General features: G+C 45.1%; 1 protein-coding gene across 2 annotated transcripts in view; it reads left to right on the top strand.

Moving 5' to 3' along the window:
* The window catches only part of LOC141132548 (protein NDNF-like), a 74,764-nt gene that overhangs the window by 28,928 nt on the left and 28,392 nt on the right, over nucleotides 1-17,444 (top strand). Inside the window, exon 2 of one of the 2 annotated variants that reach the window (XM_073621102.1) lies at nucleotides 10,104-10,297. In XM_073621102.1, coding sequence (XP_073477203.1) covers nucleotides 10,128-10,297 — 170 coding nt within the window. In that variant the 5' untranslated portion in view covers nucleotides 10,104-10,127. Of the gene's footprint in view, nucleotides 1-10,103; nucleotides 10,298-17,444 lie in introns of those variants that run through there. The other variant, XM_073621103.1, reaches the window with a different exon arrangement.

The raw sequence follows: 17,444 nt of genomic DNA, 5'->3' as shown, positions 1-17,444 counted from the left end.
CGAGCAAGAACATTTATCATAGTATCTGCAATATGTTTGCAGGCCATTTCTACTGATTTATTATATCAGAATGTTGGGACATAGATATACCAAAACATATGTACACAAACACACACACTGTGCACGCACGTGCATATCTACAGCTATAGAAAAATGGGACCAGTACTGAATTTGTTAGTAGTATCTGTCAAGATCTGCTTTGCATTGCATATAGGATGACAGGGGTGCTAATTTTAATGTATGCTATAATAATGCAAATATATACTATTCTATAATAATTCTAACATATATATGTAAATTACATGACACAAAATTGGCACATTATATAATAAGGTAAATGGCTTGCTCAAACATTGCAAACTACAACGATCCACCATGACTGCTGATATGCTGGTTTCACTGGTTTTCCTTTGAATCCCTTACTTCTTACTGGTTTGCCTTTGAACTCCTAAGCTCATTTTGGTTTTCCTTTGAATCCCTTACTGCTTACTGGTTTGCCTTTGAACTCCTAAGCTCATTTTGGTTTTCCTTTGAAACCCTCACCACTTACTGGTTTGCCTTTGAACCACTACTTACTGATTTGCCTTTGAACCACTAGTTACTGGTTTGCCTTTGAACCCCTTACCACTTACTGATTTGCCTTTGAACCACTACTTACTGATTTGCCTTTGAACCACTAGTTGCTGGTTTGCCTTTGAACCCCTTACCACTTACTGGTTTGCCTTTGAACCCCTTACCACTTACTGGTTTGCCTTTGAACCCCTTACCACTTACTGGTTTGCCTTTGAACTCCTTACCACTTGTTGGTTTTCCTTTGAACCCCTTACCACTTACTGCATCCACTTAACACTTACTGGTTTGCCTTGCATCCTTTACTGGTTTGCCTTCGAACCCCTTGCTACTTACTGGTTTTCCTTTGAACCCCTTACCACTTACTGCTTTGATTCTCCATGGAGCCTTTACATGCACAGAGTACATTTGCACAGAGGTACTCTGCATGCTCTTCTTGCAGGACCCCCACATGGACCTGGCTCATAGGACCGCCACATAATCATGATGTGGTACCCATGATGTGGTATCATGATGATACCCTTATTGGTTTTTACTAATTTCAGTGACTGAGGATAGACATATGGGTGGGATGGGACCCAGTGATGTTCAAGTAAAAGCAGTAGTAAACTGCAGTATTAAAAAAAATCCTCTGCAAGGCAATGGCATATTGTGCTAATATGCATTGCATACTAGCACATTATGAAATACTTACCTTAGAATGAAACACTCCAGTCATGCGTTGTCACTGTCGACAGGGCTTCCATCTTCACCTGGTCTTCCTTCTGGGTTTGTGGGTTCCGGCAGCTTAAATGGCTGAGCCGCTATGATGTCCTTCCCATGCATGCATGCGGGAGTCATGGCCACGGCACAATGCTCTGAAGGAATGACATAGGTATGCCGTTCCTTCAGAGCACATCACCGGCTGCCAAAAGAGAAAATATCGCCTAAACAGTGCACATTTAGGAGATATTCATTTTACCTTCAGTTAAGCTTTATTATAAGCTTACCTGTAGGTAAAAATCACAAACCTGACTTTTGTACTGCTTGAACTGATAAAGGGTGTAAAGGATCTTTTAAACATGAGCTGTACTGTGTAAGCTCTGCCAAAAAAGGCAAGCAAATGGCAAAGAACTAGTCACCAGTATTGCCTGTGGTCTCCCTACAGCTGATCTTTTCTCCATCACTGATGTATAATGTGTTGTTCCACAATATGTCTGTGTAGAGAAGGCCATCTTGTTAGAGGATATCATAAATGTCCCTGTATTTGTTGTTCCAATGAATAGAGGGCAAATAATAAAGCAGCAGCAGGAGAGGTTCAGAAAGCACAGATCCACAGGTTTAATGAAACAGAAGCAGAGAGGTCTTTGTACTTCTGGATCTTCCTCTGCAGGTAGGAGAACCCTTTGCAGCACAGTAGTGACATCACTAAACTTCACTCCAAATCTTGTGAGACTAGCAGTGTGCACAGTGCATTAGATCTTACACTTCAGATTTAGCTATGACACCCAAGGTACAGGGTCGTCAGAAAGAATTCAAAACTGTGGTACTGCTTAGGCAGAATTCCAAATGTTCCTATAGCAAATATTCATTAAAGAGAAAGTAAACCCTGATGGGTTTTACTTCCTCTTTGTTTCCCTGCAAAGGTAAAGCATAATGGGCTACTATGCATTGCATAATAGCCCATTATGTGTCACTTACCTGAAACCGAAGCCTGCGATGTCACCGCTGTCCCCTCTTCCACGAAGAGTCCATCTTCCTTCCGGGTATCGCGGCTCCGGCGCTGTGATTGGCCGAAGCCACGATGACGCCACTCATGCTCGCGGGAGCCGCCAGTTACGGCACGATCTCCTCTCGCTGTTTCTAAAGGAGTCTAAATTGCACCTGCGCCGTTGTCTACGGCGCATGCATCCTAGACATCGGCAATCGCCTTTTTTGTAAATATCTCCTAAACCGTGGAGGTTTGGGAGATATTTCGAGCACCTACAGGTAAGCCTTAATCTAGGCTTACCTGTAGGTAAAAGTTGTTGTAATGGGTTTACAACCACTTTAACTGTATTTACACTTAAATTCCCATTTAGTATAAGGCACTAACTTCAGTAGAACAGGGTAAAAATGTATTTTTGTACAAATATAATATGGGAATACCTGAGCTGATTTTTAATAATATCTACAGTATGTGATTGCTTGGTCTTTTTATTCATGAGTTTTAAGGTAATTTAAAGTTGATTCAATTATTACATTTTTATTTATCACTTCCTGTTTAACTGCTTCAGCCCCGGAAGGATTTACCCCCTTAATGACCAGGCCATTTTTTGCGATACGGCACTGCGTCGCTTTAACTGACAATTGCGCAGTCGTGCGACGTTGTACCCAAACAAAATTGATGTCCTTTTTTTCCCCACAAATATAGCTATCTTTTGGTGGTATTTGATCACCTCTGCGGTTTTTATTTTTTGCCCTATAAAGAACAAAACACTGACAATTTTGGAAAAAAAAAAACAATATTTTTTACTTTCTTCTATAATACATATCCAAAAAAAATAAAAAATAAAAAACTAATATATTCACCAGTTTAGGCCAATATGTATTCTTCTACATATTTTTGGTAAAAAAAAAAAATAAAATTGCAATAAGTGTATATTGATTGGTTTGCGCAAAAGTTACAGCGTCTACAAACTATGGGATAGATTTAAGACTTTTATTTATTTTTTTATTGTTTTTTCTGATGTGACACTTTTTGGGGACCAGTGTGAAAAAAATGCACTGATCAATGTATAAAAGGCTTGGAAGGGGTTAAGACTAGGGGGCAATCAAGGGGTTAACCTGGGTTCTAACTGTGGGGGATGGGCTTACTGGGACAATACAGAGATTGCTGTTCCTGATCACTAGGAACAGCAGATCTCTATATTGTCGCGTCAGAACGGGGATCCACCTTGTATCTCATGCACGGACCCACGTACAGATACATCGGTTCGCGGAGCCAGGTATATGTGCAGTGGGTGGTCCAGAAGTCGTTAAGCAACCAAAAAGTTTCCTCTTGCATTCTGCTTGTCCCTTGCATCATCCTTAAAGCGGTTGTATACCCGCAAAATTTTTTTATTTTTTTTTAACCCTGTAAAGCAAAAGGCATAATGAGCTAGTATGCACCGCATACTAGCTCATTATGAAATACTTACCTTAGAACGAGGCGTCAGTATCTTACCTGGTCCACGCCGAGGGAGCTGTCATGTTGCCTCGGCGTGTCTTCCGGGTATCGCGGTTCCAGCGCTGTGAGTGGCTGGAGCCGCGATGTCATCACTCCCGCGCATGCGCGCGGGAGATTTCTTACTCGGCAAGGTCCGGCAGCTGCCGGGCTTCAGCCGAGAATCCCCTGTGCGCATGCGCCGCTGCAGTCAGCGGCGCATAGCAAGGGGAATATCTCCTAAACCATAAAGGTTTAGGAGATATTTTTTTTACCTACAGGTAAGCCTTATTATAGGCTTACCTGTAGGTAAAAGTAAAAAAAAAGACTATACAACCGCTTTAATGATCTTTATATTGTAGATTCAGAGAATGTAGTAAAGTGGTTATGAGCTGGACAATAAAGCTAATAGTATTATTAACACTTTGTAAACTGTTTTTTTAATAGATCAAACATCAGTCCTAAGGCCTGGTTCACACCTATGCAGATTGCAGTTGTTGCATATTCCAGGTGCATTTTGCATTTTTCAATACACGTTTTTGATCAATTGAAGTCTATGGAACCAAAAACACAACCTGCTGGTCCCTGGCCCTTTCCATAAAATGCACAGATGTGAACTACATTCATAGGAAACCATGTTAAATGGACTGTAGTGTGTTGCTGCAAAACTGAAAACGCACTAAAAATGCATAGGTGTGAACCAGGCCTTAAAGAGGGACTACAGTGGAGGAAAGAGGAACAGAGATTATTGTCCTGAAGAAGGACTGCTGAAGGACAGAAGTGGAACAGTTGGGAGCTTTGCAGGGAGGGAGAATGAAATGGCGACTTTGATAAGGTCAAGCTCTTGCCCGGTCTCCAGTGCTCTACTATTGGTTCAGCCTGGTCAAATACAAGAGAGGGGATGTTCAGAGCTCAACCTCAGGAAATAAACTTGATATTTGCATAACAGAGTGCAATGTTTTGAGACTCCCAGGTAATGAAGATATGTCAATATGCATAGTTTACAATCCTAGCAGCAAATTACTATGTTTATGCTGGTGACAGTTGATGGGAAAGTAAAATGTGTGATTCAAAAAGTTCCCCCACACACATACCAGCTAGTCAGGACAGAAAAAAAGTCTTAACTACAGCATTTTTTCATACATCTGCAAATACACTATATTGCCAAAAGTATTGGGACGCCTGCCTTTACACATACATGAACTTTAAAGTGATTGTAAAGGTAATTTAAAAAAAAAAAAACAAACATATCATACTTACCTCCACTGTGCAGCTCGTTTTGCACAGAGTGGCCCCGATCCTGCTCTTCTGGGGTCCCCCGGTGGCTCTCGTGGCTCCTCCCCGCATCAGATAACCCCCTCGGAGAAGCGCTTCCCCAAAGGGGGTTACCTTGCGGGCGTCCATAGAGGCCGAATGCAAGACTCGGCCCCGCCCCCCAGTGCCCGCGTCATTGGATTTGCTTGACAACAGCGGGAGCCAATGGTTGTGCTGCTATTAATCTATCCAAGCAAGACCTGAGAACCCCGGGAAGTGAGACTGCGCGTCCCCGCCAGGTCACGTTCGAGGGTCCAGGTAAGTAAAACGGGGGGGGCGGTCACTGACGTATTTTTTTACCTTAATGCATAGGATGCATTAAGGTGAAAAAAACACGAGGGTTTACAACCCCTTTAATGGCATCCCAGTCTTAGTCCGTAGGGTTCAATATTGAGTTGCCCACCCTTTGCAGCTATAACAGCTTCAACTCTTCTGGGAAGGCTGTCCACAAGGTTTAGGAGTGTGTTTATTGGAATGTTTGACCATTTTTCCAGAAGCACATTTGTGAGGTCAGGCACTGATGTTGGATGAGAAGGCCTGGCTCGCAGTCTCCACTCTAATTCATCCCACAGGTGTTCTATCAGGTTGAGGTCAAGACTCTGTGCAGGCCAGTCAAGTTCCTCCACCCCAAACTTACTCAACCTAGTCATACATCACAGTCATGCATCACACTACAATATTTACAAAAAGTCTTTCTTCCTGCACTTAGCATCTGCAAATTCTTTAACTTACGCTGGCCATAGATGGGTAGGCAGGGACTGGCCAAGATTCGATTCATCTATAGGCAGGTCATGGGTTCTAACCAGCCTGTCAGATTGAGTAAGACATGACCTGAGCTTGGCATAGGCTGCAACCTGGACAACTTCCTTAACCACTTAACCAGCCCCAGAAGGTTTTACCCCCTTCCTGACCAGAGCACTTTTTACAATTTGGCACCACGTCAATTTAACTGGTAATTGCGTGGTCATACAACACTGTACCCAAACGAAATTTGCGTCCTTTTTTAACCTACAAATAGAGCTTTCTTTTGGTGCTATTTGATCACCTCTGCGGTTTTTATTTTTTGGGCTATACACAAAAAAGAGCAACAATTTTGAAAAAAGAAACATATTTTTTACTTTTTGCTATGATAAATATCCCCAAAAATTTTTTTAAAAAGCTAATTTCTTCATCAGTTTAGGCCAATATATATTCTTCTACATATGTTTGATAAAAAAAAATCGCAATAAGTGTATATTGATTGGTTTGCTCAAAAGTTATAGCATCTACAAACTATGGAAAAGATTTATGGCATTTTTATGGCATTTTTATTATTATTATTTTTTTTTTACTAGTAATGGTGGTGATCTGCGATTTTTAGCGTTATTGCAACATTGCGGCAGACAGATCACACACTTTTGACACATTTTTGGGACCACGGACATTTATACAGCGATCAGTGCTATAAAAATGCACTGATTACTGTGTAAATGACACTGGTAGGGAAGGGGTTAACACTAGGGGGCGATCAAGGGGGTAAATGTGCGTTTCCTCAGTGTGTTCTAACTGTAAGGGGATAGGACTCAGTAGGAGAGGAGACATTTCACTGTTCCTACATACTAGGAACAAACGACATGTCTCTCCTCTGACAGCACAGGAATTTGTGTGCACGTGATCGCACCTGGCGGCTCCCCCGCCATGCAGCGCGTGTGCAAACGCACCCCTCTAATGGCGTGCCCTCTGGCAGCTCTTAAAGGAATCCTGTATATATATGGGGTTTCGCCGAGTGGTGCCATTGTGCCGCAGTATATATACGCGAGCCGGTCGGGAACCGGTTAATGAACACACTACTGAAGTCTTGAAGGAAAATAAGTTTACATTTTTTATAAAGAAAATCTGGGGCCCCAGGGCAATTGTCCCTTTTGCCCCCTTATAAATCCGGCACTGCCATAGACAGATCAAGGTTCAACTGGGTCAGCAGGAACCAACTGAATTTTCATCCATCTTTGGGCAGGCTAGTTGTACTGAAGTCTGTCCATCGTTCAACTTCAGTACAATCAGCCCGTCATTTTTCTTTTCGCTCGAACACTGCCAGGGGCTATAGCTGCCAGCAGCGATCATTGTATTCAGGCGATGGGAAAGCCTCCGCATGCCCCCCACCAGCAGAACACAATAATGATGTGGCAGGGATTTCCCCATCATCACTGAATGTGTGCAATTTTCTTTCCCTCAACCCCTGGTCTATGGCCTGCTGTAGACTAGCAAATCTATATGGACTTGACAAACAAATAAAAGCTGAACTTCAGCTAACACTTTTTAAGGCTATGTTCACCCTAGAATGTGGTGATACATCGCATACCATGTTATAAATGTACCATGCATGCACTACATTTGATGCAATGCAATACGATCTGAGCCCATTCAAAATGCCACTCAGATCAATTTACACCAAATACTGTATGTAAGGTGCACTTGGGCAGGGAAGTGGACTGTACACTGCAATACAAAAAGTTCCCCAGCAAAAATGCTTTTTTTCCTTGCATGTGATTGGGTATTCTTTGCAAAGTGAAGCTTCATCTCATTTAGGCTGGGTTCACATTGGTGCGATGTCAGACATCGCATGTGATTCGCACCCCGCTGCAGTGCAAATCACATGTGATGTCTGTTTGTCTGATTGTATGGCTGAATTCGCATTGCATTTGGACCAAATTCGGGCAGGACCCTTTTTATGGTCCGCACCAGAATCGGATCGCATTGGGTGTTCACACCCATGCGATCAGATTCCTGTCCAAATTGACAGTTCGCACTGCGATATGCGAACCGACCTAGGGGGTGTCATTAAGTTTCTATTGACACTCCCAGTGGTTCACATAGGGCAGTGCGAACTGCCTGCGAGTCAGGTGCGATGTGGGAACCCGCAGTGGATTTGCAGGGTTTTCCGCATCGCACCAATGTGAACCGAGCTTTACTAAGCTGTGGAACAACTGCGCTTGCAAAGTGCATAGTCTTTTTGCCTTTAGCAAATCAACCCCTTTGTGCCCCATAAATAGTTTACTAGTCTTTCCCATCCAGTAGTGGCTGCTGACTGTGGTTACATGTAGACACAAGGTTTGGATACAATTTTACATGCTATTGAAACAAAACAACTGCTGTGCTGAAGTATGTAGCCAAACGTTTATCTAGTTTTGAATGCCGTAGAAAAAGGGTTAGACCCCCTCCACATCATCTTTTTTTCTGTCTGTGACTCCACCTCTTTAAAATGTTTCTAAAAGCAGATTTTTTTCCCTCCTTAATGCATATACATTAAGGTAAAAAATCTGGGTGCAGCTCCCCCCAACCCTCCTTATACTTACCTGAGCCCAATCTCCATCCAGTGATGTGCATGAGAGCAGCGGCTCTCCTGGTTCTCTCTCTCCTCATTACTACCTTCAAGGGTGCAGCGCTCTCCTTCAATACGTTAAGTGCATAGATTAATTCATTTATATTATATTTATATTAATTCATATATAACGTATTAATTAATTTATGCACTTAAGGCATTGAGCCCTGGTTCACATTGATGCTACTTTGAAATCACGCTACTTTACTTGAAGTAGCGCGATTTCAAAGTAACAAGGTCAGCGCGATTTCAGCTGCTACTTGATAGACATCTGTGTGGTTTCATGCACAAATGTCTATTGAAGTCGCACCTGAAATCGGCAAAAGTAGTGCAGGAACTACTTTTGCAAATCGGTGCCGCACCGCAAAATCGGTGTTGCACCGATTGGAATCGTGCTATTGCCTCCAATAGACTGCGACTTGTCATGTGATTTGATTTCTCAAATCACATGACAAATCGCTCCAATGTGTACCTAGGCTGCACCCTTGAATGTAGTATATATTATTTCCATTGGCACAGGTGGTTGGATGCAGACTGGTGTTTAGCTGCCTACTAAACAGGCATACCCTGCTTTAACTACACTCGCGAATACGAACATACCCACGGGTGTATTTAAAGTGTCTCTCAAGCTAAAGCTGCAGCTGAGTAATCTGTGCACGGATAGTTCAGATTCCCCGCTACTTGGAAACACACTCCCTGACCCCCCCACTACAGTCCATGACCCCCCTCTACAGCCCCTGACACCCCAGAAGTGAAAAAAGGTATTGCTTCACTTTAAGTACATTTTCGTTTTATATACATGCTCTGGTCCCATTGTGTACTTAAAAGTAGGGTATGCCTGTATCATTACATTTTGTAGCACGGTGTTCTTAGATTTAGCTATAGGGATAGTGCGGAAGGTTTACGTATATATATACATTCATTCTCACTCCTCATTGGCTCATACAGCAGCGGGAGTCATTTGCTCTTGCTGCTGTCAATCACAGCCATGGAGCCAATGAGGAGAGAGCGGGGGCAGGGCCCAGCCGTGCTCTGTGTGTGAATGGACAATGTCCATTCACAGGAGCACGGCTCAGGAGCGAGCCTGCTCGGGTGCCCCCATAGAAACAGGCTTGCTATTGGGAGCACTTGGCAGGGGGAGAAGCCAGAAGCGCTGGCAGTGGACCAAAAAGAAGAGCATTGGGGCTGCTCTGTGCAAAACTATTACACAGAGCGGGTATCACATGTTTGTTTTTTTGTTTTTCTTAATAATTCCAACCTTTAGAATCACTTTAATTGTTCAGGTGACCACTCAAAAGAAAATAAACTAATGGGAATTCCAAACTTAAAGTGATATTGAAAAAAATCTTTTTGGCAGCCCTGCATTACAGCACCTTGTCATCCATGCAATACATTACTATTTTAATACATTTCAGATAGTAATTTGTTGCTGGACAGAGGATCACTGAACAAGCACAGTGCATCTTTATAGCACCCATAGACAATGGCTAGGGGCAATCCTGCAGTAAAAGTTCTTCCATTTTAGTGTATGCATTATATATGACAACACTTTCCATATTATTCCCTAATACAAAACACTGTATTCTAGTATTTGACATGTATAAATCAGCCCATTTCTAGAGGGCATTTTACTTTCCTTCTATAGAAAGAGTTTTTCAATAAGAGCCGTTTTCTAACAGATGTAATTTATCATTATAGGGAACACTGGAACAGGAGAAGACTATGGAGAAATTGACTCTACTGCTACTTCTGTCCTTTTACCTGTCATCCCATAGTCCTACCAGCCTGGCAGCCCTGGTACCCCCAGACTCTAATCAAATGTATGATATCTGGAGGAGTCTTCCAATGGGACACAAGGTGGATGGATTTTTGTCTGTGGGTATGCCCGTCAGGTAAGAACTGGATACACGTATTTATGCTTATACTGTATGAGAAATGGAGGAAATACACCAGGTCTAGGCTGATTAGGTTAACCACAGAAACCAGACATAGAAGAAAGTTTATTGCATGACTACACAGTGATTGCAGAAGTTCAAACAAGTGATCCATCACATCTGACAGTGTTTGTAAGCTGATAAAGAGATGTATGAATGACTGTATACAATCTACAGACACAGAGCACTAAGCCCCAACAAGACCTCACCACTACACATGATAATAGGTGCCTACAAGCCTTTCAATACTTTTGAACTTAAAACAGAAAATTATGTGTAGCGCTAAAAGTTCAACATAAAAACAATGTCCAACCAATGATGAAAGGTATCGAGGAAAAACCTAGAAGGAAGTCCTCCTTGCATATATAAGACTCAAAAAAATGGTCGATGTAATTTCAGTGACTTCGTGTGAGGAACATATCAAATATGTGACATCTGGAGTGAACACAGAAGAAACACACCACCACCAACAATAGGGAGGCTTACCAGATCACGTAGACCCAAGAGGGCATACGCCCAACTGGGTCAAATCAGGCTTGGGTGGTGGGTGATGGTAGATGTTCCAGAAGAGTGGTAAGGATGAAAGTCCAAGAGCAGACCGGATGCTAGTGGGTCCCTAGAGATGATGTTGGGAAGCGAATGGCAGTATTGTATAACAGGAAGGAAAAAGGCCACATAGTGTGATTCCATAAAACAAGTACCAAATTTATTAAAAAAGAGATACACTTAAAATCTTAAAATCAGCGCTGTAAAAGTATGGCGGCAGTGGGGTCCTACCCGGCGCATTTCGTCCTCTTAGACATCATCTGGGGGGTGAACTTACTTTTGAACTTGCTGACCTGGAACAAAAATGCAGATCGGCGTTTCTCACTTTCCTGTGTCTTCACTAGGTACATGCTGCTTTTGAGTTAGTAAATCAGAAAATGGTCAGGCAACCTGGAGATTAGACATGGCAGGTCCATATTTTTTATACTAGAATTTTTATCTAACATGGTTGTAAACCTCAGACATGAAATATGAACAAAGCATATCCTTCTATAGTGTATTTGTCTCAGTTGAGAGTACTAAGGGGGTTATTTACCAAAGGCAAATCCACTTTGCACTACAAGTGCACTGAAAGTGCACTTGGAAGTAAAGTCACTGTAGATCCAAGGGGGATATGCAAGGAGAATAAAAACAGCATTTTAGCTTGCACATGACTGGATGATAAAATCAGCAGAGCTTCCACTCATTTCAGATCTACCCCTTAGATTTAGAGCGACTGCACTACTAAGTGCACTTGCAGTGCAAAGTGGATTTATCTTTCGTAAATTACCCCCTAAGTGTCATTTCTGTCTGCTGCTTCCTTCCTCTGCTATCAGCATGAATCCCCTCTACAAATTTTCCTGACACCAAGAGAAAAATGGTGACAGGGGAGGGATCTCCAGCTGATTGACAACTTTAGCTCTGTTCCTGTGACCTGTGTGAAGGAGGGTGTGTCCCTTCTCTTCAATGAGCTCTGCAGAGTGTAACTTCAGCTCTCCACCCCCATTTTTGTGAACTCTCAGACAAGCTGTATAAATTTAGCACTTTGAACAGGTGTAGAGAAGAGAAGACTGCAGATAACCAGGTACAATGTATGTAGGATTTGTTTCATCTCTGTGTATCTCATGAGACCAGTTATTTCACTGGGTGGAACTAAACTTTGAAAGTTAAAAACTGTTAGCAGAGAGATATTTTAGGTAGACGAGGCTCTGCATGTTTGTTCTGCCCTAAAATTTTTCCTCCTGTAATTATGTTTTTCTGAATTGTACACATGAGGGACCTTCTATGCGCAATAGTTACTTTATCCTTGACTGGATAATCAAGACGGCCAAAGACTCCTGAACCTAGAAGAAAATCAGAAGAAAATGGACATGCCAGCAATGACAGAGATTGTGGACATTGTAGCGCTGGAGGGTGTCACTTCAATTAATGTTCAAACTTCAAGTCACTTGCCATAATGTGCAAATATGCTTTGCATACCTTCACATTATTTCAAAAGCTTTGGTGAGGCCAAAAGTTTAATTCTGCTTTTAGGCATAGCTCCCAACTGTCCCTGATTTCGAGGGACTGTCCCTGATTTGGAACAATGTCCCTCTGTCCCTCATTCCTCCTCATTTGTCCCTCATTTTGGTCTGATCTATATAGTTGTATATAAAATGCACTTTTTATCCATCAAAAAGTGTTTCCCAGTGCTAAACCTTTCATCTGATTTCTAAATTGCTGCATTTGTAAATTCCAAAAGCCAATATAAAGGAATAGTAGTGATAAAAAAGCACTTGTGGGTTTAACCAATCTTGTTTTTTTGTACAATTCTCCTTTAAGGGGGGCGTGGTAGGGGGTGTGTCCTATGCCTACATACTTTTGCTGATAGGTGTCCCTCATTCCCATCTCAAAAAATTGGGAGGTATGTTTTAGGAGTGGGCTCTGGAGAATTATTTTGAATTGGATGTCATAGCTTTCTTTAAAGTGGAACTTCAGTCCGCCTAGTATGGTGGCTCCTTGGGTGCCACCATAATGGCGCATGCACAAAAGTGTGGAACAGTGAGACAACATAGGGTTAATGGGAGAAGGAAGAAAAGGGGAGGAGGTAGAAGTTAACTAAATGGGTGGAGTGATATAAAAGAAGGAGGCGGGGGTTTCAAAAGCAGTGGGAGAGAGACAGAAGTTAGGAAGAAGTTGGACACACGCTGCAGCAGCATGGCAGACATTGATCTGATCTTAGCACGCTTGAGAATGGTGGTGGCGACGAGGGGGCCAGAATGGCTACAAGCCCAGGTAGCTGCACTTATTCCAGAGGAAGCAGGGGGGTCGGGCACGGGGGGTGAGATGACGCCACGCGCCAGGCGGTCCCGGCCGCCTGAGCGTTTTTCTCCAGGCCCATCCAGCAGAGCTCAACGCCCGAATAGGAGCCTGGTAACGGACCCGTCGGCTCCCACGGCTAAACGAGCAGCTGCAGCGACCGGGCGGAATCCTCGCCATTGGCGAAACTCAGGGGGCAGGGCTTCGGGTCGTAATGACGCCCGTGCCTCGCCATCCAGGACCCAGAGCAGCAGTGGAACGATCCCCCCCTCTTCACAGGGCTCTGCCAGGGGGGAGATCCGGCAGGGGAGGAGCGGTGCCACGGCTGTGGGTCAGCTACCTGACACTGCTGGCAGTCCTTCAGCGCCATGCAGATGCAGGTAGACTGGAGGGGACAGAGGGAGAAGAGCAGGGACTAGCCGAGGAGCCACGAGTGCTGGAATGCACAGTGCTGCATTAGGAGGAGGACGGAGGGAGAGGGGGCGAACGGCAACAAGAACGGAATCCACGGCCTCCAGGCCTGCTTCGCCTGGAGGGATGGTCACACCGATGCTCCATGCCACGGAGGTACGGTCGGAAGGAGAGCTGTCGGGATCGGACGATGAGGTGCGCCAGGAGATAGTGCCTTCAGGAGGGACCAGTGCAGCGGCGATGGGGAGCAGGCCCAGTCAGCCCGGTGAGTCACATAATTTATCTGCTGTTGATGGTAATGTTGATCTGTGTAGGTTGCGGGGTATGATGGGCGGGGGGGCCCAGAGGTTAACAGGGGTTGCATTGGAGGCCACGGCAGGGGGGCAAGATGGCCCGAGGGTGGCGGGCAATTCGCCCGTCGCCTCTGGGACACGAGAGCCACTACAGGAATTACTGGTAAGGGATTTGGTTCAGCGTTTTGCGGGCAGCCAGGTAGGGCCGGCACAGGTGGCACCGTGGGTTGGGGGACAGGCTAAGTCGGGTAATGGGGGGACCCCTGGGGCAGGGGGGGAGCCCGCTGGTACGTCGGACTCAGGTGTCACAGGGAATACCTCTGCGGGAGAAAAAGCAGGGGAGCCTGCCAGGAAAGACGTGGTCAGGATAGCAGACGCGGCTAAATGTGAGGTATATGTCTGCTATGAAGGACCATTGGGAGTGCATTTGAAACAAGAGGTTAGGGATAAGATCAGATAAAAGGTGAGTATGTTGAAATTTTCTCACTATTACCACTGGAGAAGTTCAACCTAGATAGGGTGAAGCCGGACGATTCTAAAAAGGAGGATGGGGAGAAGCGTAGGTATCGGTTGATCCCCAGGACCTTCATGAATTGGCTACAGGCTTTCGCCATTATGGCCAGCGTCATAGGTGAGAAGAACCTGGAACATTGCTCGGCGTTGTTCTGCTACATGCACGCCATAGGAGAGGCCCATAGGGTGTATGGGGGGACTGCATGGCTTCGGTATGACGAGCAGTTTCGGCAGAGGAGGGCAGTTATACCAGCCCTTAGGTGGAATCATAACGATATCAGCCTATGGATGCGTTTAATGTCTTCTGCCAGGGCCCCGAATCAGTTTTTTCCAGGGGGGGCCGGGGGATCAACCACCTCTGGACTGCCTGCCAAAGAAATTGGGGGTGTGTTGGCAGTTTAACGAAGGATCCTGCAAGTTTGGGGGGTCCTGTCGGTGTAAGCATGAATGCTCAGGATGTGGGGGGAATCACCCTTTCTCCCGTTGCTTCAAGAAAGGAAAGCGGACAGGGGAGCCTACTCAGAAGAGGGACAACGCCGGTGATGGAGGTAAGGATGCGGCCTTTTCTAAATAGGTACCCGGATAGGGAGGCAGCAAGGGTGTTGGCTGAGGGATTTTCGGTGGGTTTTAGGATTCCATGCTCCATGAAGGCGATACCTCCTATGGCAAAGAATTTACGGTCGGCACTGCAGAACCCTGGGGTGGTTTCCGAGAAATTGGCCAAGGAGGTGGCATTGGGGCGCATGAGTGGGCCTTTTACAACAAAGCCTCTGCGGGATTTGGTTGTGTCACTGTTAGGAGTGGTGCCTAAGAAGGAACTGAATAAGTTTCAACTTATTCACCACCTCTCATTTCCAAAAGGGGGATCTGTGAACGATGAGTCGGCATTCCGTTTGCTACCAGTACATCCGGACAGTTTTTGGCTGTTGGGTTGCTGTTGGCAAGGGGAATTCTACATCGATCAGTGTTTGCCAATGGGTTGCTCTATTTCCTGTTCCAAGTTTGAACTATTCAGCTCCTTTCTCGAATGGGTGATTAGGGATGTGTCAGGGTTAGATTCTGTGATACATTACCTTGATGACTTCCTATGCATGGGGCCGCATTCGTCTAATGTGTGTGCAATTCTCTTGGCGACCCTGCAGCACATTGTGGGTAAGTTTGGGGTACCATTGGCAGCGGATAAAATGGAGGGCCCAACGACAGAACTGAGTTTCCTGGGTATAGAGATCGATACCAGAGCCATGGAGTGTAGGTTGCCAGGGGATAAGGTGGAGGGGCTTAGGATGGACATCAGGGAGATGATGGAGAAAAGGAAAGTGCAGCTTCGGCGGTTACAGTCCCTGTTAGGTAAGTTGAATTTTGCGCGTCGCATTATTCCGATGGGTAGGGTTTTTTGCCGACGGCTGTCAGCAGCTACAGCGGGGATACAGTCTCCAACCCACTTCATTAGGCTTACCAAAGAGCACAGGGAGGACTTGAAAGTGTGGCACGCATTCCTGGAGACGTAAAATGGTCGATCGGTTTGGATGGAGGGGCCGGTAAGTAATTTCGATATGGAGTTAGTGACGGACGCGGTGGGGTCAACGGGTTACGGGGCTTTCTTCCAAGGGCAGTGGAGCGCGAAGGCATGGCCGGAATTTTCGGTGGAGGCAGAATTTACTCGTAACCTGGTACTATTGGAATTGTTCCCGGTGGTACTGGCTATGGAGCTGTGGGGTACGGCATGGAGGAACTTAAATATAAGGTTGAACTGCGATAACATGGGGGTGGTGCAGGTCGTAAATCGGTTATCGGCATCATCACAGCCAGTAATACGGTTGCTGCACCACCTCGTGTTGCGGTGTTTACAGTGGAATGTTTTTCTTTATGCTGTTCATATCCCGGGCATTGACAATACGTTGGCTGACTCCTTGTCTCGGTTCCAGTGGGACAGATTCAGGGAGCTGGTTCCAGCTGTGGAAAAGGAGGGGATTCCTTGCCCGGCATGGCTGTGGGAGATGGCCTTGGAGTCGCCGCAGGATGGATCAGGAGGTCAGTAAGTGGGTCGACCTGGGCAGCATATAATAAGGTATGGACAGAGTGGTTAGAATTTACACAGCTGGCGGGAGCCGAGCTGGGAGGACAAGAATTGAGGCTGTTAGTGGTGTATTTTGTTTCAAGACACATGGAAAAGGGGGGGTCAGTGTCCGCGATTTAACGGAAACTGGCGGGGTTGGCCTTTTTATTTAAGCTTCAAGGTTTGACTGATTTCACTAAGGATTTCTGGGTGAAACAGGCGCTAAAAGGTTACAGGAAGAGTCACTCTAAAAAGGATTGGAGAAGGCCAGTGTCTTTTTCAATTTTGCAGGCTATGTGTACAAAGTTGGGTGGTGTGTGTTTGTCTGGTTATGAGGTAATTTTGTTTAAAGCATTTTTTTCTATTGCATTTTTGGAGCATTTCGGGTGGGGAAATTGGTGAGCCCGGCAAAACGAGAAAAAGGGGGTTTGATGGTACAGGATGTGGAGGTCAAGAGCGATAGGGTGGTGTTGAGGTTGCGCAGGTCTAAGACAGATCAAGATGGTGCAGCTGTTCTCATTGCCGGGTTCGGAACTTTGCCTGGTGAGGGGCCGTTGTTTGTACATGGGGATGGGACCTTTTAATCTAGGTTTCAGTTTATTGCAGTGTTCCGAAAATGCCTTGGGGCGGCGGGGCTGGATGGTAGACAATTCGCCTCACACTCCTTCCGCATCGGGGAGGCTACAGAGGCTGCCAGGTGTGGGTTGGATGAGGCAGCAATTAAAAGGATTGGGAGGTGGGAATCCAGGAGGTTTCGGTCTTATGTGCGCCCTCACTTGTTACATGATGATGTTTAAAAAAAAAAATGGGTGTGTAGGGGCTGCGCATTTATATTCATGTTATGTTGTGTTATGTCTTTTCAGATGAAGGTCAGCCACGCCTCATCTGGATATTGGGGCACTCTTATGTTTTTTGGGGTGCCAAGAGGGGGGAAGCTAGACCGGAAGGCAGGCAACTGGGGTTTTCAAGGAGGGAGGCATGTATTAGATGGAGAGGAATTCCAGGGATG

Source organism: Aquarana catesbeiana, linkage group LG03, assembly GCF_042186555.1.
Source record: "Aquarana catesbeiana isolate 2022-GZ linkage group LG03, ASM4218655v1, whole genome shotgun sequence".
In the NCBI taxonomy this organism is placed as follows: domain Eukaryota; kingdom Metazoa; phylum Chordata; class Amphibia; order Anura; family Ranidae; genus Aquarana; species Aquarana catesbeiana.
This window is presented reverse-complemented; position numbering and strand designations above follow the sequence as displayed.